Source organism: Sphaeramia orbicularis, chromosome 22 (genome assembly GCF_902148855.1).
Source record: "Sphaeramia orbicularis chromosome 22, fSphaOr1.1, whole genome shotgun sequence".
Classification (NCBI taxonomy): Eukaryota; Metazoa; Chordata; class Actinopteri; order Kurtiformes; family Apogonidae; genus Sphaeramia; species Sphaeramia orbicularis.
Window position 1 is genome coordinate 16,002,444 of NC_043978.1, and position 21,045 is coordinate 16,023,488.

Sequence of the window (21,045 nt, forward strand, 5' to 3'; positions counted from 1 at the left end):
TACTGTAACTTTGCTGTTCTAGATAAACCTGATCTGCAGTAACATGTTTGAGTGGAAATCAGTTGCTAATTGTTATGAGACTGTAATTAACAGTTTTCTTAAACAAAAAGTTGTTTGTTTGTTTGTTTGTTTGTTTTGCATATCCTCCTGAGACCCAGCAATGCAATGTGTTCTCTATAGGGGACAAAAGTTTGACAGTTTAACCCTTTCATACATGAATTATGAGAACCTTAATCAAGATTTTATTCTAGACATTTAGGCATGAAAAAACAAACAAGCAAACAAAGAAACAAACAAAAAACTATGCGATTGATTTTTTATGATCCTGTTTTTCATGGAGTTACCATAATGTCCACTCAGCTGGACACCATGTGTTTAACCCTTTCATGCATGAATTATGAGAACCTTAATTAAAATTTTTTCCCGAGTGTTTTTATTCCTCTTTAGGCATGAAAAAAAAATGCGATTGAAAATTTTCTTCTGAAAAATAAATAAATAAAATAAATAAATAAATAAAATAAAAATAATTTAAAAACAAATAAATAAAAAAATACATTAAAAAAAAAAAATGAAAAAAAAATTCTTATGAACCTATTTTTCATGAAGTTGCAAAAATGTTCACTCAGCTGGACACCACACGTTGAATTTTTGATGCACAGAAACATGTATTTACTGATAAATTGTGTGAAAACAATGGGGAGGGCTTGTGATTCTGGGGGTTTATGCTCAGGAGAGATCTACATAATATTGCCAATTCATGTCAGGAAAGATATGTAGTGTCTTAAAACTTTAATAAAAATATGTGTAAAAAAAAAAAAAAAAAAAAAAAAACAACAACGAAAAGAACAACAAAATCCATGAATATACAGGAGAACAGCTGTAGAATAGCTATCCACTGTAGTGACCAGTATGCATGAAAGGGTTAACTAAAATGCTGTCCATTGCAAAGGACATTCCATTAAAAAAAAAAAAAAAAAAAAAAAAAAAAAAAAAAAAAAAAATTATATATATATATATATATATATATATATATATATAAATAAAAATAAATACAATTTATGGGGCGACACGGTGGTGCAGTGGTTAGCACTCGTGCCTCACAGCAAGAAGGTCCTGGGTTCGATTCCAACACCAGTCGACGGGGGGTGGGACCTTTCTGTGTGGAGTTTGCATGTTCTCCCCGTGTCTGCGTGGGTTCTCTCCGGGTACTCCAGCTTCCTCCCACCATCCAAAAACATGCACTAATAGGTTAACTGGTTAATCTAAATTGCCCATAGGTGTGAATGTGAGAGTGATTGTTTGTCTCTATATGTTCAGCCCTGCGATGAACTGGTGACATGTCCAGGGTGTACCCCGCCTTCGCCCCTATGTAGCTGGGATAGGCTCCAAGCGACCCCCGTGACCCTAGTGAGGATAAAGAGGGTTCAGAAAATGAATGAATGAATACAAATTATTTTAAAAATGTATCTGAAAAAACTGTTGCATTATGCAGTTTCCAATCAAGACCATTTTTTACTGTAAAAAAGCTAAAATTGGCAATTTCCTGGGTCCCAGAGGATATTATCTCCATGAAATGAATAATAACTAGTATTTGAGTATGATAAAATGTAAGACAACATCAGACTAGCGGCATTAAAAATGTTTTTATTTCATAGTTTTCACACAGTATGTCACTTTCTGATGATGAGTTTTAAATACTGTTTCTTTGCTTCAAAAATTAAACGCATGGTGTCCAGTTGAGTGGACATTTTTATAACTCCACGAAAAATAGGTTCATTAACCCTTTCATGCATAGGTCACTCCAGTGGACAGTTCTTCTCCAGCTGTTCTCTTGTATATTAATGGGTTTAGTTGTTTTAGTTCCATATCAGCCAACACAGTGGACACTTATGCATCATCTCATATCCTGACATTCATACCATGACTGTAACTTTGCTGTTCTTGTTGAACCTGATCTGCACTAACATGTTTGAGTGTAAATCAATTGTTATTTGTTAGACAAGAAGGTTTTTTTTTTTGCACATTATCTTGATGAAGTGAGGAATTAATAGCATTAGAATATGTTAAAATGTGAGAAGACATCAGATTAGCGACATTAAACATGTTTTTATTTCATTGTTTTTATATCCCTCTCTGACATTGGGTTTTAAACACATGTTTCTTTACTTCAAAAATTAAATGCATGGATATTTTTGCAGCTCCACAGAAAAAAAAACTGGATTGCATTGTTTTTTTCATGCCTAAGGAGGAATAAAAACACTGAAGAAAAAAATCTTGACTAAGGTTCTCACAATTAATACATGAAAGGGTTAAAAAAAACAAAAAAAAAAAACAACATTTAATCACATTGTTTTTTTCATGCCTAAAGAGGAATAAAAACACTCAAGAAAAAAATATTGACTAAGGTTCTCATAATTCATGCATGAAAGGGTTAAAAGTACACTAGTCAACATTTGCTAGGGATCAGGACTATAACTTTGCTATATTCAGGGGTGTAATTCTGGAAACTTGACAGTTTATTTTCCCAGTGGAGTACAGCCTGCGGATGTGGATGGTGGCCATACACATTATTGACATCACACTGTATGTGTTTCAGAAAATTCTGAGTGGTTTCAGTGAAAACAAAATTGGAAGAGTAATTGTTGTGAACTCTAATTTCTAGGGTTGTATCACCCTTTTGCCTGAAAGTGCAATACAAATTTATGTTTTTTTACCTTTTGGTCCATTTTTCTTTACATGACTAGCCAAAGTACACACATAATATACAGGGGTTGGACAAAATAATGGAAACACCTTCACCTCAAGATGATAATGCCCCAATCCATACAGCTAGAATTGTTAAAGAATGGCATGAGGAACATTCTAATGAAGTTGAGCATCTCGTATGGCCGGCACAGTCCCCAGACCTCAACATTATTGAGCATTTATGGTCAGTTTTAGAGATTCAAGTAAGACGTCGATTTCCACCGCCATCGTCTCTAAAAGAGTTGGAGGGTATTCTAACTGAAGAATGGCTTAAAATTCCTTTGGAAACAATTCACAAGTTGTATGAATCAATACCTCGGAGAATTGAGGCTGTAATTGCCGCAAAAGGCGGACCTACACCATATTAAATTATATTTTGTTGATTTTTTAAGGTGTTTCCATTATTTTGTCCAACCCCTGTATGAAGTCACCCAAAATATTATACAAGGCAAGGCAAGTTTATTTGTATAGCACATTTCAGCAACAAGGCAATTCAAGGTGCTTCACACAGGACATTGAAATAAAAGAAACAAAAAGAAACACATTTAAAACATTATAAAAGAAACATATAAAAGGTGATTAAAAACAGCGAGTAAGAAAACAACACATAAAATCAAAATAAAATAAAATAAAATAAAAATAAAAACACACACATATTAAAGTAAAAGTTGCAGTGCAGAGTTTCAAAGAGAATATAAAATTTAAAAAGTCAAAAGCCTTTTAGTCAAAGGCAGCAGTGAACAGGTGAGTCTTTAACCTGGACTTAAAAGAACTCAGACTCTCAGCAGACCTGATATTTTCTGGTAGTTTGTTCCAGATATACGGAGCATAGAAACTGAACGCTGATTCTCCATGTTTAGTTCTGACTTTGGGAACACATACCACATCAATTATTGTGCAAATATAAAATCCCAAAGCAAATGTTGACTAGTATAATAATATCAGACTGGATTGAAAATGAATGAACTGTAATATGGGTGTTCAACTCTAGGGGGCACCACCGGAAACGCACCACCGTGTCTCTGTCTCTGCCGTTTTAAACCGTAGAAGAAGAAGTAGCGTCTTGTGGCGCGGAGTGGGTAGTTTGACTCTCCGTGGGCCTGCCTCTCTCTCTCTCTGCCGTGTTTGGGGGGCCGGGTCATGAGACTTCGGGGTTGGGTCTTCAGTAAAGTCGCAGCTGGATTTCTTTCCTCCCCTTCGTCGTGGAAACAGAAGCACGTGTGTGCGCTCGGAGTGTTAGCTGTTAGCGCTAGCATGGCAGAGGAGGCGAAGAAACTAGCCGCGTACGCAGCCGTGGACAACCACGTCCAGGTAACCGTGGACCGTGTCAACTACTGCACTTTAACACCTGGATTTAACCTCTTATCATTCATAGTTTACACCAGGTTAGCGGGTAAAATACAGTAGTTTATCCATATTGCTTTAAGTCCTGTAAGCTAGCAAAGTTAGCTTATAGCCTGTTTGCTAACCTGTTATCTAAACAGGATGAACTCTGTTATGTATCTGATCCCGTGTTTGGCTTTAGGTCCTAAATATACTAAAGTGTTGTAATACTGTGTGTACCCTCTTACAAGGCGGTTTATGTAGTATTTACTGACAGAGATAAGCGAACACATGCAGGATTTTAATATCTGATTATAGTAAGAAGTTTTGCACAGGCTGCTGCACATCACTGTAGAATAAACAAAACATATTTTAATCCAGAAATGATCCAGTCTATATGTTACATGTCTGTTTATCCTGATGGAACCCCTATTATATATAGCATCAGCTAATGAGCTTTTAGAGCAGGGGTGTCAAACTCATTTTAGTTCAAATGGACCAAACCAGTAAAATAATCATCAAGTGGTTATTTTCTTTTGTTCAGACTAAGAAAAAAAATAGTAACCCCTGTATCATTAAGATGAGAAGACAAAATGAAAATTCTTGAATTATCAGTAAAATAATACATGTGAAAACAGTCCAATTACATTATGAAAATGTTTACATCTATAAAGTTTCCTTAAAAATCGGAATAACATGAACAAGCTGAAATGTTTTAAGAAAAATAAGTGCACTTTTAACGATATTCTGCCTTAGTTCATCAGTTACACGTGTAGGGATTAGCTACAATTTACATTACAATTACAAATACACAAAATATTTAGTAACAGGCAGAAGGTTGTTAAAATGACACTTCTCTTAAGACATTTCAGGTTGTTCAGATTATTCACATTTTTTAGAAAAGGATAGTTTGTAAACATAAACAATTTCATGTAATTTAACTCTTACACTACAAAAAGAGATTTTCAGTTTTTGTTATTTATAGGTTATTATGATAGTATTTTACTGATCTGACTCACTTTAGGTTGAATTGGTCTGTATGTGGAACCTGAACTAAAACTATTTTGACTCCAGTGACTTTCAGTATCTACAGTGTCATTTTTGTATTTCACAAATTCATCCCACGGGCTGGATTGGACCCTTTGGTGGGCTGCATGTTTGGCACTTGTGTTTTAGAGCATAGACGCTGTGTAGTTTTGATGATCCATGTGTCGGTATATTTAATCATAGGTAATTTTGAATTACTTTATCTTTTTCTTTACTTAAAAGAAACAAGGGCAGAAGAGTAGTGTAAGCAGTATTGCAATCCATAATAAAGGCAAGTTTCATGTTCTACTAATGAGTAAATGGTAAATCAGTTCATCAAGTATGCTTTATTTTGCTCAAGGAGAAATTTGTCGTGGGTTAGAATAATATGTGCAGACTGTACAGCTGAACATATGTACATATAGACAGACAATGAATAACTGTGTGAGGGCAGATGTAGCATGTTAGACTAGATTATTGCACCGGTCCTGACAATGTGTGTAAAACAGAAAATGAATTTTGACTAAACTAAAACCAGCTCAGCTAAATATGTGCATGAAATATTGATTAGTTGATTGATTAATGCAAGGATCCATTTAAGTCAGTGTTGACACTGAAGCAACCGCATTGACCAAGGCTAGTATTTCCTCACTCTGTAAACACTGACCTAAATTCCTCTTGCATCAGTTTCAGAGATGTAAAGAAAATCCAGGAAGAAGAGATAGTAAATACAGAGGAATTCTAAAGGAAATGCACCATTTTTGTTTCATAAATAAGACTGTTCTTTTCCTGTCAAGTGGAGCACAATGCACCAGTGTGACGTAAAAGGAAATGTAGATATCCACAAACTCAACAGGAAAGTAAACCAAGAAACATAAAGGAAAACAAACATAGTTGGAAAACTCACTTATCCACAGATGGATCTGTTTGACTAAAATCTAACTTTTAGAACAAACCTGCAGCAATGGAAAACCACACTTTTTGGCTATCTTGCAGAGATTCACCCCATGCTCAAAACAAATCACAGCTGTGTTACACAGTGTCCTGATAACAACTGAGGCAACTCAGTATCAGCTTCAGTTCCCACAGACCTGGTTATCAGAAAGAAAAAGAAACGAGCTCTGGTGCCTGTTTGGCTTTTGTAAGACTCAGGGGAAAATACCGACAGTAAATTGGACTTCCATTATGTTAAAGGGGTCGTATTTTGCTAAACCCACTTTTATTAGGCTTTGGTTCATTTCTTTGTGTATTTGGACCCTAATAGTTCATACAGTTTGAATTTGAACCCTCCAGGTGCTGCAAAGCTATCTTTATATTCATTCCAGCAAGAATTGAGTGGATTTCTACAACCCATTTCAATTCCTGCTTAATTTGTTACATTTTATAACTAGTTAAGTCACGACATTTGCACACATAAGGTCTAGACTTTCAACGAACATTTCTCAGAGTACAACATAATTGTCAGGAGCAGCGGTTATACTAAAAACTGAAAATATGTCCAAACTTTGAGTTGATTACCTAAAATGTTCAGTTGTTGGCTGAACGGGACAGAAAACATGATCAACAACTTGGAGGGAGTGGGGTGTGAAGTGGCTCATGTGCATTTAAAGGGCCAGCACCAAAACCACCTTTCTGGTGTCATTACACAGAAATAGGATTGAAGATGGACCTGTGGAGTTGAATTAATGAAGAACTCTGACCCAAGCAGAGCATTTACAGTTTATGTAGACCATAGGGAAATTTTTAAAAATGCATAATTCCATTAAAAAAAGCAAAATGTCACTCCTTTAATGTCCAAACTGGATCCAGTGTTTGGAATCTAAACACATTTGTCTGTTTATATAAAGACTTGAGCCATCATCAGTGTGTTGTTTAACCTTTGTAAAATAAAATGAAATCAGTTCTTACACTAACGCATTATTTGCTGCCCATAAGGTGAAGTAAATGTGAGCTCTTGGCTTTAAAAGTCACATCAGTTTGAGAAATGTTGTTGTGTTCCAGAATAACCAGGTGGTGGGAGTGGGCAGTGGGTCGACCATCGTCTACGCTGTGGACAGATTAGGTAGGTGGGTCTTTGAACTCTGGTGTGAAATGTGACACATGGTGATGTCCAAGTCTATGTGTAGTTGTATTTAACAAAACAGAATCCTTATGTTTGGCCTTGATCAGGTTTATTAAATTATAGACATAGAAACATGTCATAGCTGTGTTGTTCTTGAATTTATCTTTTTAGAAGTGGGGGCTGTTTATCACTTGTCACTGAAACTGTGCTTTGACTAATGCCCCGTTTCCACTTCGTGGTATCGGCTCGACTCGACTTGACTTGGCTTGGCCTTTTTGCATTTCCGTTATGAAAAAGGACCTGGAATCTGGAACCTGGTACAAATTTTTTGGTGTCACCTACGCCGAGGTTCCAGGACTGGGGAACAGATACTAAAACGTGACGTGTAAACACTGCAGACCACTGACTGGTCAGACAGTTTTCTCTGTGACCCCCTGTTTTACAAAAAACAGATGCGGAAGTTGACGGTAAAGACAGTGGTAGATTAATTCACATTATAACAGCCCAAAACTACACCATGGTCGGTCCAGGAGATTCAGTCTTTGGTGGATGACGTAAAAATTCAGACAAGACAACACGCAACGAGTGAGTTTATCAGCAACTCTCTGAGCAGACGACACGGAAGTAACGCGCCGCATCGCTATGACGACCAGGTACTGTAAAGTGGGTAGTATCTTGTAATGGAAACGGTCTCCAGGAATACCGAGTCGAGCCGAGCCAAGTCGAGCTGGTTCCACGTAGTAGAAACGTGCCATTAGTTAATGAATGGGGTTGTTTTGTGTGTCTTCTGTCTGACCCATTTTCTAAATATTATAATAGTAAAGATCCAATATAAGTCAAAATGACATTGTTTTATTTAAATAACACACAAGATGAGACATCACATCACCTAAAAACTCCACAAACCTGAGGAAAAATCTGACCATGATTAAAATGTAAAGAAAACAAGACCTTAACTCAAATAATATGTACCACAACCAATAAATGATGAAGCCAATTAAAATTGCCATTAGTTTTTGGCTGTGTGTATTCTGGTGCAACTTTATGTAAAATTCATTCTTAACCCTTGAAGACCTAGAACTATTTCTGTGGTGACTTTTAAATGAATTATTCACTACTTTTAACCTTTGCTTAATGATTTATCACCATTTATTATAATATCATCCTTTGCATTTGCCATTTTTCAGTGAATATCAGGTGTTTTACTATATTTCATGTGCTAATCGTATAGCGGTTCGTAAAAGCTCGGGGTAAATTCAAAGGTAATCATATCAAAACTGAGAAAACTGAAGAAAAAGTGGCATCTTGAGTGGAGTATATCATCAACTGAACATAAAAACAAGCGTCTACAACCAATGTCATTTGTCAAACTCCATGGGTTTTACTGGTAAATCGATATGTCTGAACGTTTGTTTACTCATGGATACAGTTGCAGTTGTTGGACAAGGTTTAATTTATTTTGTCCTGTCTGAATTCAGCATGTTTCTTTTTGAACAAACATTATTAAGCTTCTGTCTGTGTTCTAGTTGGATGTTTGGCATTTACATGTACTCATTAAGAAGAGGTTTCAGTGTACATCTGTAAGTGTATTCATAACTTGTCTTTCTTTTCTTTCTGGATGTGATTCGTTGCAGCGGACAGAGTTCGTCAGGAGAAGCTGAACATCGTGTGTGTTCCCACCTCCTTCCAGGTTAGTTTAAGTTTTCTAGACTCGTCAGTTGGACTTCTTACACAACAGAGATGCCTCTTACAACATTGTGGCTTTAAATGCAATCCATTGCCTCACACCAGTTTGTTTCCTTTTTGACTAAACAAGGAGATGTTTACAATAGGAAAAGTTCATTCCTGCATTTGTTCAGAGCGGTTTCTTTAAAAAATGTCTTAAAAGTCATTAAAGGAATTGATTTTGCAGTGTCTCTGTGGTTTTCGGCCTCACCTCTTGCTGCTTTTGTTGGGTTCGGCTCCATATTTCCTGTCTCTGTTCTTTCTCCACAGGCTCGTCAGCTGATCCTGCAGCACGGCCTCACTCTGTCGGATCTGGACAGGCACCCCGAGGTATGACGAGCTCGTTACAAATGGACCTGAAGGCCGTGGAATTGAGATTGGGCCGCAATATGTCGGCTTTCAAACCCTGTCAGCTCGAATTGGAGCGTTGAGAGATCCGGGTCTGTGGGGCGAAACATGAGCGGAGCTGCTGACCGCCGTTTGCGAACGCAGTTTGTGCCGGTATCACATCGTGTCTGTGTTTGTCGTCTCACAGCTGGACGTGGCGATCGATGGAGCCGATGAAGTGGACGCCGATCTCACGCTGATCAAAGGTGGAGGGTGAGTTCAGTTCAGGTCGCTGAGTTTCAGGATGGGGTCCTTTGACCTCTGACCTTTTCTGTCTCTGTCTCATAGAGGATGTCTGACTCAGGAGAAGATCGTCGCCGGCTGTGCCAAACATTTCGTCGTCATCGCTGATTTCAGGTTTGTGTTGAAGTAAGGTGCCATCATTGCAGAAAGTGTGAAGGTGTTTTAACCAGAGGCTGCCTCGTAATTACACTTTTATTCACTCATTGAGCCAGATGTGACTTGAACATGTTTTGTATACAGACCTGATCAAAATCTTAAGACCAGTTGAAAAATAGCTAGAATTTACCTTTTACACATTTGGATCTTAATGAGGTTTTAAGTAGAGCTACAATATACAAAAGCAAGAAGGGGAAGTGAGACAAAAAGCACTTTGAAAAAGTAATTTATTGAAAACAACAAGTTAACTGAAATAGGCTGTTTATCAGCTGATCAAAAGTTTAAGACCATCACTCAAAAAATTACAAAAAACTCTCCAAACCAGAACAAAACATTTTCTCAGTAGGACTCAGTAATGAGTAGCTCCACCGTTCTTGTTAATCACTTCAAAAATTCGTTTGGGCATGCTTGATGCGAGTGTTTCCAGGAGGCTGGTGGAAACATTGCTCCAAGTGGTGAAGATGGCTTCACGAAGGGCATCAACTGTCTGGAACTGATGGCCATTTTTATAAACTTCCCTTGCCACCCATCCCCAAATGTTCTCTATGGGATTTAAATCAGGGGAACATGCGGGATGGTCCAAAAGAGTGATGTTATTCTCCCTGAAGAAGTCCTTTGTCAAGCGAGCATTGTGAACTGCAGCGTTGTCCTGTTTTTAAACCCAGCTGTTACCACACAGACGAGGGCCCTCAGTCATGAGGGATGCCCGCTGCAACATCTGCACGTAACCAGCCGCCGTTTGACGACCCTGCACCACCTGAAGCTCCAGTGTTCCACTGAATGAAAAAGCACCCCAGATCATGATGGACCCCCCTCCACTGTGCCAGGTAGAAAACATCTCAGGTGGGATCTCCTTGTCATGCCAGTAACGTTGGAAGCCATCTGGACCGTCAAGGTTACATTTTTTCTCATCAGAGAATAAAACTTTTTTCCACCTTTCAGTGTCCCATGTTTGATGCTCCCTGGCAAAGTCTAAACGGGCAGTTTTGTGGCGTTGTAGGAGATGAGGTCTTTGAATTTGTTTTTTGTTTTTGAAACCCTTTTCCCGCAGATGCCGTCTGATGGTTATTGCGCTGCAGTCGGCACCAGTAAGGGCCTTAATTTGGGTCGAGGACCGCCCTGTGTCTTGACAGACAGTCAGTCGGATCCTCCGGCTCAGCGCAGGTGTAATTTTTTTAGGTCTACCACTTGACTTTTTTGTTCCATAATGCTCAGGATCTGTCAAAAAATTTAGAATGACTGTCTTACTGCGTCCAACCTCAGCAGCAATGGCACGTTGCGAGAGGCCTTGCTTATGCAGCTCAACGATCCGACCACGTTCAAGAAGAGAAAGCTTCTTAGCTTTAGCCATCAGGAGGGCATGACCGTGTGAATGCCCGACAGAAAATGAGAATTTTGAGCAGATTTTGGCTTTTATAGCCTGCGGTCTTAAACTTTTGATCAGCTGATAAACAGCCTATTTCAGTTTACTTGTTGTTTTCAATAAATTACTTTTTCAAAGTGCTTTTTGTCTCACTCACCCTTCTTGCTTTTGTATATTGTAGCTCTACTTAAAACCTCATTAAGATCCAAATGTGCAAAAGGTAAATTCTAGCTATTTTTCAACTGGTCTTAAGATTTTGATCAGGTCTGTATTTTAAAACAATTTTTGTGTATCACATCAGTGTTTCCATGTTCACCACGGAGTCTCTGAGCATCCAAATGGGTCATACTTAACACTTAAAGAACTGCATCTATTTGTGTGGTGACATCCAATGTAATGTTTCTCTACATTTAGCCTTTCTTCAGTGATTCATCACTATTTTCTTTAATACTAGCGCATTGACCTGTGAGGATCCACAGGTTCTAGATGTGGTACTTTTTATGCTGTTGTGTATTCGTGCATGCTGTACCGCATTTGTCCAGCAGTCACTGCCAAAGCGTTGTGGGTATAGCAACGTGATTGTAAGGCTATTGTATTCCAAAATTACTAACATCTCCCAAAATATAGGTCCTATCGACTTACTGTTTTCGCAAATCTCTTCCTTGACCAAAAATACATGACTATCCCAAACTGCAGCAGTCAGCTCTTTCCAGATTTTGTGTGAATCTTCAGACACACATACATGCACACAGAGGCCACTTGGCTTTTACAATATAGATTATCCTCTGCATTGTGCATTTTTCAGTGAAAAGTGTTTTTCCTTTTATGCTACTGATCATGCAGTTGTACAAAAAAACTCTGTAAATGTGAAACTTGTCAAAACAGAGAAAACAGAGATTTTACTGGTAAATCAATATTGTAGAAGATGACAGTGTTTCCACGTTCACTACAGAGTCTCTGAACATCCAGTGAAATAGTCACAAAAGTGTTATGTGACACTTCTAAATAAATTTTCTCTATATTTAACCTCCTAAGTGATTTATCACTGTTTATTATATCATTATTCTCTGTAGGTTTCAGTGAAAATCTGGTATTTTCTTTTACTTAATTTACTGATCATGTAGATGTTCATAAAATCTCAAAGATTATTAAATCAGAAAATGGGAAACTGAAGCAAAACAGATTTTTTTTCTGAGTACAAAAATACATCTCCATCCACTGTCATTTGTCAAACTGCGGGTTTTACTAGTGAATCAATGTTGCAGAACGTGATGGTGTTTCCACGTTCACTACAGAGCCTCTGAACGTCCACTGAAATATGTGCAAAAGTGTTCTATGAAAGAAATTGTAGATATCTATGGTCTGGTACTGGAAAATGTCTGATGGCTTGTTCTTTTTCCATCCCAGGAAAGACTCCAAAGCTCTGGGTCAACAGTGGAAGAAGGGGGTTCCCATCGAGGTCATCCCGATGGCATACGTCCCCATCTCTAGGACGATAGCCAGACGTTTTGGTGGCGAGGCCAACTTACGGATGGCGGTCAGTAAAGCGGTAAGTGGTGCAGTAGCTCGTCCTAGCAGACCTCACATCAATATTTGATCAAATGCAGACTGTTGTAATACCAGGTCTGAACATATTTGGGAGGCATTTGGTGGTGGTCTGGGAAGTGTTTATCCATATTCTGGAGTTGTCTGAACAGTCATGCATCCCAGGACACACTGAAGCCCTGAATACTAACTAGTACCAACAGCAGTATAGTCAAGGAACATCTGAAAATTTGACAAAGCCAACGAATATATATCCAGGAAATACAGTAATGTTAAATGCTTGGAGAGCCATTAAAGGACACCAACAAAAACAAATGGAGCGGTCAAACTTATTATATTAATATTTAAGGTGTGTTGATTGACAACATCAAATGACACAGTGACTTGTATTTGCAAAGAACCATTGCAAACCCAAACTTTTGACCTTTTAAACTAATGCACATGCTGTGTTTTAGGCTGTAGATGAGCTTGTTTATTTGCATATTAAGTGGTAAAATCAGATTGAGTCTGCAAATGTTAGTGTATATTATATGTGTTTATTAATACGTGGCCTCTAGTTTCTAATGCCCCATACTAAAACCCCATGCCTTACCGCAAGTGTTAGAAGTATATCACGGTAGTTCATATCAAAGTGAAAATAAAATGAAATCAAATTGAGGTGTTCAGTGTTGGTAAGAACATCAAATTGGTGTGCACGCTATACAGCAATCTCACAGGTGAATTGTCTTTTGGTCACTCATTAGTAGTAACTTGTGGCCACGTGTTTTTTTTTTTGTTTGTTTGTTAGTTTTTTTTTCTCACATGTCACCAAAGGCGGTCCGTAACTTTTCATTTTTTAATAATTTCCACAGATTTGTCTATTCATTTGCATTTGTTGTGAATTTGTTAAATTGCAAAGAGACTTTATGGACACCCTGTATAGCAGGGGTGCCCAATCCAGGTCCTCGAGAGCTACTATCCTGCATATTTTAGATGTTTCCCTCTTCCAGCATACCTGACGGTCATTATGAGATTTCTGCAGAGCTTGATGATAGGCTTATCCTTTGAATCAGGTGTGCTGGAAGAGGGATATATCTAAAACATGCAGGATAGTAGCTCTCAAGGACCAGGATTGGGCACCCCTGCTGTATAGCAACATACATGGTAAAGACGGTCTGCATCTTGGGTGTTTCCAATTAAAAACTGCATGTTTCAGTTACTTGTGCACAGATGAGGGCATTAAAATGTGAATAAGCCCCTCTGTTCTGTAACTACACATGACTAGTGCCCTGTAGATACAGTGGACTTCAGCCTTTCTTGGCTGTTTGTTTACCCACCAGTGTTTACTGTTGTGCTGTTCGTGACTTGACGTTATATTTTCATGTGTCGTGTATCAAATCCAAGTGGGCTGCAGAGTCGTGTTAATGCAAAGAGCCCAGAGACGTCAGCCTCGGGGTCTTTGAGCGGACTTGAAGTGAACACACTCTGCAGGCGTCTCATGTCATCGGCTGAAGTCACTGCTGTGTCCGTCCAAATGTGATGACAGTCTGTGCGTGTGAGACTCGGGAAAGGCTTGAAATAACTGTGAAACTGAGGAAAGTGCAACATTATTAACAGACTGCAGAGTCAGAGGGCTTCACTGCTGGGCGCTCTGTCTCTTTGTGTTTGGATCTGTTTGACTGTCGAGCCCGGAAGCACTTTGTCCTAATGATTAGACAAGTCCCAGTTTGTTTATCGTGGAGACTGACAAGACATTTTAAGCAACATTTGCCTCTCGGTAACATCCCCAATGTCCTCTTGATGGTTATTGAACACTCTGACCTTTCCCAAGCTATAATTTCCTCTTAACAGATATATTTTGAAGCATTGAATCTCATTTCTAAACCACCTCATTATGACATGTGGTAGCGCTTCATGTTTTAGTTTCAGTATTGATTACTTTATCATAGTGCAGTGAAACACAACATATTCACTTCTAATGTATTTTCAGTCAGTTTAACTGTCTTTCAGCATTCCTGATGGTGCAGAAGGAAACTTTGTTGTCCATTAAAGTGCTAATGTACCTTCATTTGTTTTCATACAGGCTACAGATGGGACTTGATGAGAGCTTATCCTTTCTCTTTCCTATCTCTTTCCTTTTTTTCCCCTTTCTCTTTCCTTTTTTGCCCTTTCTCTTTCCTTTTTTTCCCTTTCTGTTTCCTTTCCTTCTCTTTCCTTTTTTTCCTTTCCTTCTCTTTCTGGCTCTATGAAGCGGTTGTAGATCAATAAAGTTAATCTGTATTTGTTTTGCTGATTAAATTCATTGGTATTTATTTCTTAACTGATTTCTGATGAGTTTCCTACTTGTGAAAATAAGAGGCCTACTGATAGACTCAACTTTTCAGCATCATTGATAGTGTTTAACTATTTTGTTTGTTTTGAGTGTTTTTCATGTTTCTCACGTAGACACATGGGTTTTATCAACTGTCATTGATCATTATGGGGTGTAACGGTGCACTTGTTTGTTCCGAACTGTTTTGGTTTGGGGCTTTCAATACAATACAGATGTGTACTGAACAAATACTTGTAGTGTATTTGAACAGGTACATGGGGTGTGCAGACATTGTTTCATGAAGATCGATTACTTTTTTTTTTTTTTTTTTATGAAATTGGTCTCCTTCACTGTACCGAAAATTTATCGAACCTAAGACCCCTGTCCCGAAAACGTACTGAACTGAAATTTTTCTGTGCCATTACACCTCTATTGATCACGAATGCATGTGTTTCCAATGAACAAGACACTTTAGGAATAGTTTTAGGTTCACATCCCAGTGGTCACTGTCTGTTTTTACCTGTACTGTACTCTGACCACAGCTTGTAACTGATTCATGTTGTTGTCGTTCTCAGGGTCCTGTGGTCACCGACAACAGCAACTTCATCTTAGACTGGAAGTTTGAGCACGCTCAGAACTGGAAGGAGGTCAACACTGCGATCAAGATGATTCCAGGTGAGAGCTGACAGGAAACAGTGTGCGACGTTGTGGGTTTGAATCCTCACACGTAGCCGAGTGTTTCTGAAAGAGGCCACAGTATAGGAGACTCTGATATGAACATGAGTGACCCTGAGGTGGACGAAAACAGAAAAGACACTTAGTATTGAAACAATGCAACAAACCAACATGAAGAAAATCAGAGCGTTTACCTGGCCGTTGTGGTTTAGCATTAGCTCTCTGGCGGCTCCACCCCTTTCATCAGCTCACCAGCCGATTGGCCATGAGCTGCGGTGTGAAGGCGCTGTATCTGGCGTCTTCGTTAGAGATTTCTTGAAACATCTTCTCCGACGAAACTGTACTTACAATGGTCCATATTTTAATGGCTTATAACCTGAAAATGGTTACAGATATCAGTGTAGTTACTATTGATCACTGATAGGAAGTCAGATATGGACTTTCATTTGGGTCTATGATGTGACCTTGAAGGTCAAAGGTCACCAATGTCTAGATTTCTAACAATCTTTTCTGAAACTACTGGTCATATTTGTTTCAAATTTGATATGTAGCTTCCTTGGGACAATGTCTACAAAGATGGTTCACAGTTTTCAGAAATTTTGATTTTGGAATTTATGATGAATTTTTTAATGACTGAAAATGTCTCTTTACTTACAATGGTCCATATTTTGATGGCTTTTACCATGAAAGTGGTTAGAGATATCTATATAGTTACTATTGAGCACTGATAGGAAGTCATATATGGACTTTGATTTGCATCCATGACCTTTGACCCTGAGTAACCTTGAAGGGTCAAACTCAAGGTCACCATTATCTAGATTTCAACAGTCTTCTCTGAAACCACTGATCGCATTCATTTATTTTTTTTTTTATAGCTTCCTTGGGACAATGTCTACAAAGTTTGTTCACAGTTTTGAGAAATTTAGATTATTTGATGCCTTTTATGGGATTAATAATTTGCTTTTTGTTGCCTTATAATATGGAAATGGTTAAACATATTAATATAGTTACTATTGATCACTGATAGAAGTCATATATGAACTTTAATTTAATTCGTTGAGTTCTCCTCCAGTGAAAGTACCACCCACTTCTATTGGGAGATTGATCTCCTGCATCCAGACCACAGGACTCGAACATAGTTAAACTTACTAAAACCAGACAGAAATCTTAAAACACAACTGAAAGCGTAAAGAAAAGCAGATGAAAGTGTGAAGCTGTTTGGATGTGAGCAGCATTGTCATCCTCAGGTGTGGTGGAGACGGGGCTCTTCGTCGGGATGGCGGAGCGGGCGTACTTCGGGATGGAGGACGGCAGCGTGCAGGTCCGGGACGCTCCAGTCAACTGATTGGAAGTTGTCCCTTGTCTTGACTGACCTCTCGTCTCCCACAAGTGCCCTATCGTTGATTTTCTGCCGGTCACAGACTGTGTTCGGACAGATCCTTGCCCTCTTGCAGAACCGGACAAAAAACCCCAACACTAGGGAATTTTCCAGACCTCACTAAGCCCGTTACAAATCAGGACCATGCCATCTTTCTCATCCTGCAAGTGGTGCTTCTGATTCTGTGAGTTTTAAAGTGCCTGATGAGTAAAATCAACTGTATCTGGTAGCGTTTTGTAGTTCTATTTTCGTGTCATCTGTCCGCTCACACTGGGGAACGTTGCCTCTTCCTGTAATTAGTGGTTCGACTGAATATCTGCAGAGCGCTGAATCACTGCAGCGCTTCACAGTGAAACTAGGGTGTGCCTTGAATAAAAAGCGACGCTAGTCCAATGAAAAATGACGCTATTAAAGTTACATTTAATGAGCTTAGAATCCCACAGCAGAGCATTATGGGCCTGTTGGCTGCTGCAGTGAATCAATCTATTGAAAGCTGAGCAGAAACGTGATGCCTTCGAGGGTTTTTGTTCAGTTTAATTGATTTTATGGAACAGATGGAGGGAATGTGGCCACTCTACACTTGAACAGAAAAGAGTTAGACTCATTTTAGGACAGTTTTCCCCTTAATATGCTAGTTTTCAGCAAGATGCTCCAAAAATCTTAGTTTGCTAAACATTTAGGGAGACTCTGTGATACACTTGTGACATTTTCATCCCGTGACATTTAGCTCACGTGACACCTATTGTAATGTTGCATGTAGTGTAAAGCAGCCTGTAACAAAGACACTGTATGAAACGACATTTGCACAAATAATGTTTTACAGATTTCATGTTTAAATGACATAAAGGTGCATGTTAACAGGTATAGAAAGACCTGTTACCACTGTGTTAAAACACCAATATAATACAAGGCTTATCAGGTTATGTTCCTGTCTAATTTGGTCTGTAGAAGTACCTTTCAAGGCGAAGAAACACCAATCTGATTTTCGGTGGTCAGACGTTGTCAGACAGTCTGGCGTGGTCAGTCACGTGAGTCTCGTGTGTTCCGTGTGATTGGCTGTCGTTAATGCCGTCACCAGTCTTTTCAGCCGATTCAACATGTGTAATCAGCCACTACCAAGTCATTCAGTCGGACCAATCTGATTGGTGGAGGGATAGCCCAGTGAACGAGAAGTTTCCATGTGAATCCAGCTATGCTAAGGTACTTCACACTATTATTGTCTTCTATAATAGACTATCAACTGCTCATATCGTATCTGAATGAGTGCCAGTCAGTGTTGACTATGGACTTCATTCATTCCATGAAGTGAAAACTGTTAGCATTGTTAGCATAGTCCGATTTCGCCTTAGTTTTCGCCTATGACATCTGTCTTCTTCCACAAGAAGCAGCCAGAGAGCTGATAACGCCAGTATCTTCTTATTACTAGACATCCGTTCAACAATTACAACAACAACCCTTCTTGATTACTCAACACTCTCTGCTGACAACAATGACTGATAACAGTGAGCTCTGTGTTTAGAGAGATGTTCTGTCATTTTCTGGTTTTATGTCTCTCGCAAGTGCAGAAAGTACGCTGAAGTCGGTAGTCGATTTGGTGTGTTCTTCACACTTTTTTGACCGTGTCGAGTAGACGGGAGCCGAGTGATCAGTCGGGTTGTTGTGTCTTCGTCCTTAGACAATGAGTTTTGGATCACAAATATAATTAATTTGGACTCTCCCAAACCACAACTATGGCTTCTGTCTTCATAGTCTACTTTATAGCGGTGTTTTTTTTCTACATCTGTAATTTATACACAACTTTATGCCTTCGCTGATGTAACCGCCCTCATACATATTCAGGTTTTCCTTATCATTATTAGGTTTACCTGCAGCACCTTAGCATTATTAATATAAAATCAACGTGGAGATCATCAAGTAACTTTATGTTTCCTAGATTTAATGGTTGTAGTTTCCTTTCGTTATTGGGGGTATTTATCTGTTCAGCATTTCCAAAATTTGGCACAGATATGGTAATAATAGTCAAAAATCATGGCGTTATGTAACCTTTTTTTTAATGTTTTCCTTCTAGACAACATCTATTTCCTCATTAATGCACAAAAGTCTTCAATAAACCTTGGGAAGAACACTTAAATTAGGTTTTTAGTCAAAGAACCTCCAGTTTTCATAGTAGACGACCCCCAAAACTCACAAACTCTCAACCCCCTAAAAATCCTGAGGGAAAACCTGAATATGTATGACCCCGATTCCTCATCAGACACAAAAAAGTCACAATAACACAACAAAACAAGCAATCTTAAGGATTAAAAACTACACCGACATGAAATCTGAGACAGTCTTTGTGCAAATGTCGTTCATAAAACTGCTGCTCCTCATAGTGAAGCAGGGACTTAACATAATATAAGGTTAAAAACCAACAGTGATCATAACAGCAGAGGAAGATCATGTAGGTCAGCTCTCGCCAAAACTGTTGAAACCACCGAAACTCCGTACAGGCTGAGACCATGAGGTCACTGTGAGAACATGCACCTATTTGTCCAGATCTGCTGTTTTTCCCACACGGCTTCACTTCAACTCGAGTTGCATAATTTCACATCAGCATGGTGTCGTATCTTGATGTAGGTGTTGTAATATGCTTCGTATATGCCCTCCTCTGTCTGTTTCAGCAGCTAAAAGTCCAAAACCTCCAATTATTGAACAGAACCCAAACTGCTGTGTGGACGTTTCATGCATGTACCTCATTGCAATGTGTCTATTTGTGCCTGTTTGACATTACCTCTTCAGCCAGTAGAAGTCTTGTGCCATTAATACAAGCAAAGTTACGGATAAAAACATGGAGATTGGCTGCTATAATGATGAAAAATTAAAACAAACATACAGCATAGCGCATCAACTCGAATATTCTCAGCCGACGGTGAACTGATGTGGTTCATATTTTAACAAGCAGCACCAGGGGTACATTTTAACCACTGATTTACATGTAGCGGAATAGATTATGCAAAAGACTACGTAGCCGGCCATCATGTAGAAATAACTGCTACTAAAGACATTCATGTTTTATGAAGATGTGTCAAAATTCAAAAGATGAACCAGTGATGGTTAAAATTCAGGCACTTTAGATAAAATCTTAATGTAGCTTTAACGGTGCACGTTTAAAATCTTACACTTGGCTCTAAAACATCCAGACAGCTTATGTCAGTGTTATTCTGTCCTGGCTCTTGCCTGTTTCACGTTCCTTTTGGCTCACAATGCCTTACACTCTGGGGTTTATATATGTTTGTTAGTTTTTTTTTTATGTAGAAGTCTGATATTTGAGAACATGTAAGACTGAGAAATTCAATACTTAATTGACTGACCTGACTGTGACGTTTGTCTACAATCCTCTGTTCTAAGGTACAAAGATTATATTCTGGACTTATTTTACTCAGATAAAGCCTCAGTGGACTGTAGACAAAGAAAAACCTAACTGATAATACCTGGCACTTTTTTTTTTTTTTACACTTGGCTGGAAATGTTTGCACCAGCATTCTTCTCATCCTTCTACTGTGATTATGTTTTTTTCTGTGAAGGTACTATTTTTGTTGTCAACTAATACAGGACCAAAATAATAATGTTTTGTCTCCTTGTTTTATTTCCAAACCTACAAAAAAAGTTACATTTTTCATGAAAGTTTACATGAAATTATTTTCTTTTTACAGGACAAGCTAACAGGGGATGCAATTTAAATTGTTGCCACATGGGGGTGCTAGAAATACAGATGCTGAGAGATGCAGGAAGTAGAGACAGTTCTCAACAACCTTACATGAACTTGAATCATTAATAAAACAAGCCATACCAGTGGTGGGATGTAAGAGAAGCACATATATAGGGGTACAGATTTGAACTACTCACGCTGTACTTCAGTATTGACATTTTTCTGCAGCTATACACTTGTACTTCACTACAGATGCAAATATTCTACCTCTTCCTCCATGTTTTTGTCTGACAACTGTATGTACTGTTACTGTTTTACAGGATGGAGTGTTTCTTAATGGGTTAAGATTTAGATTATCCTCAAACTAAACAAACTCTTTTAAAAATGACAACTTTTAGTTGCCAGATAAATGCATCTGAATCCTCAAATCTAGTTT

The 21,045-nt window shown here is 38.5% G+C and overlaps 1 protein-coding gene across 1 annotated transcript; it reads left to right on the forward strand.

Annotated features, from left to right (window-relative positions):
* The first annotated feature begins 3,800 nt into the window (after positions 1–3,800).
* rpia (ribose 5-phosphate isomerase A (ribose 5-phosphate epimerase)) lies at positions 3,801–17,008 on the forward strand. The gene is made up of 9 exons (XM_030127214.1): positions 3,801–4,056; positions 7,096–7,156; positions 8,791–8,846; positions 9,152–9,211; positions 9,417–9,481; positions 9,557–9,625; positions 12,438–12,579; positions 15,441–15,540; positions 16,788–17,008. Exons 1-9 carry the CDS (start codon positions 3,886–3,888, stop codon positions 16,883–16,885), a joined length of 822 nt encoding a protein of 273 aa, XP_029983074.1. The 5' UTR covers positions 3,801–3,885; the 3' UTR covers positions 16,886–17,008.
* Positions 17,009–21,045: the final 4,037 nt, after the last annotated feature.

Bases quoted from the DNA above. Each gene is read 5' to 3' on its own strand.
- rpia (XM_030127214.1), top strand. From the start codon at position 3,886: ATGAGACTTCGGGGTTGGGTCTTCAGTAAAGTCGCAGCTGGATTTCTT. The intron at 8,847-9,151 runs GTTAGTTTAAGT...CTTTCTCCACAG, and splicing joins GTGTTCCCACCTCCTTCCAG to GCTCGTCAGCTGATCCTGCA. The intron at 9,212-9,416 runs GTATGACGAGCT...GTCGTCTCACAG, and splicing joins ATCTGGACAGGCACCCCGAG to CTGGACGTGGCGATCGATGG.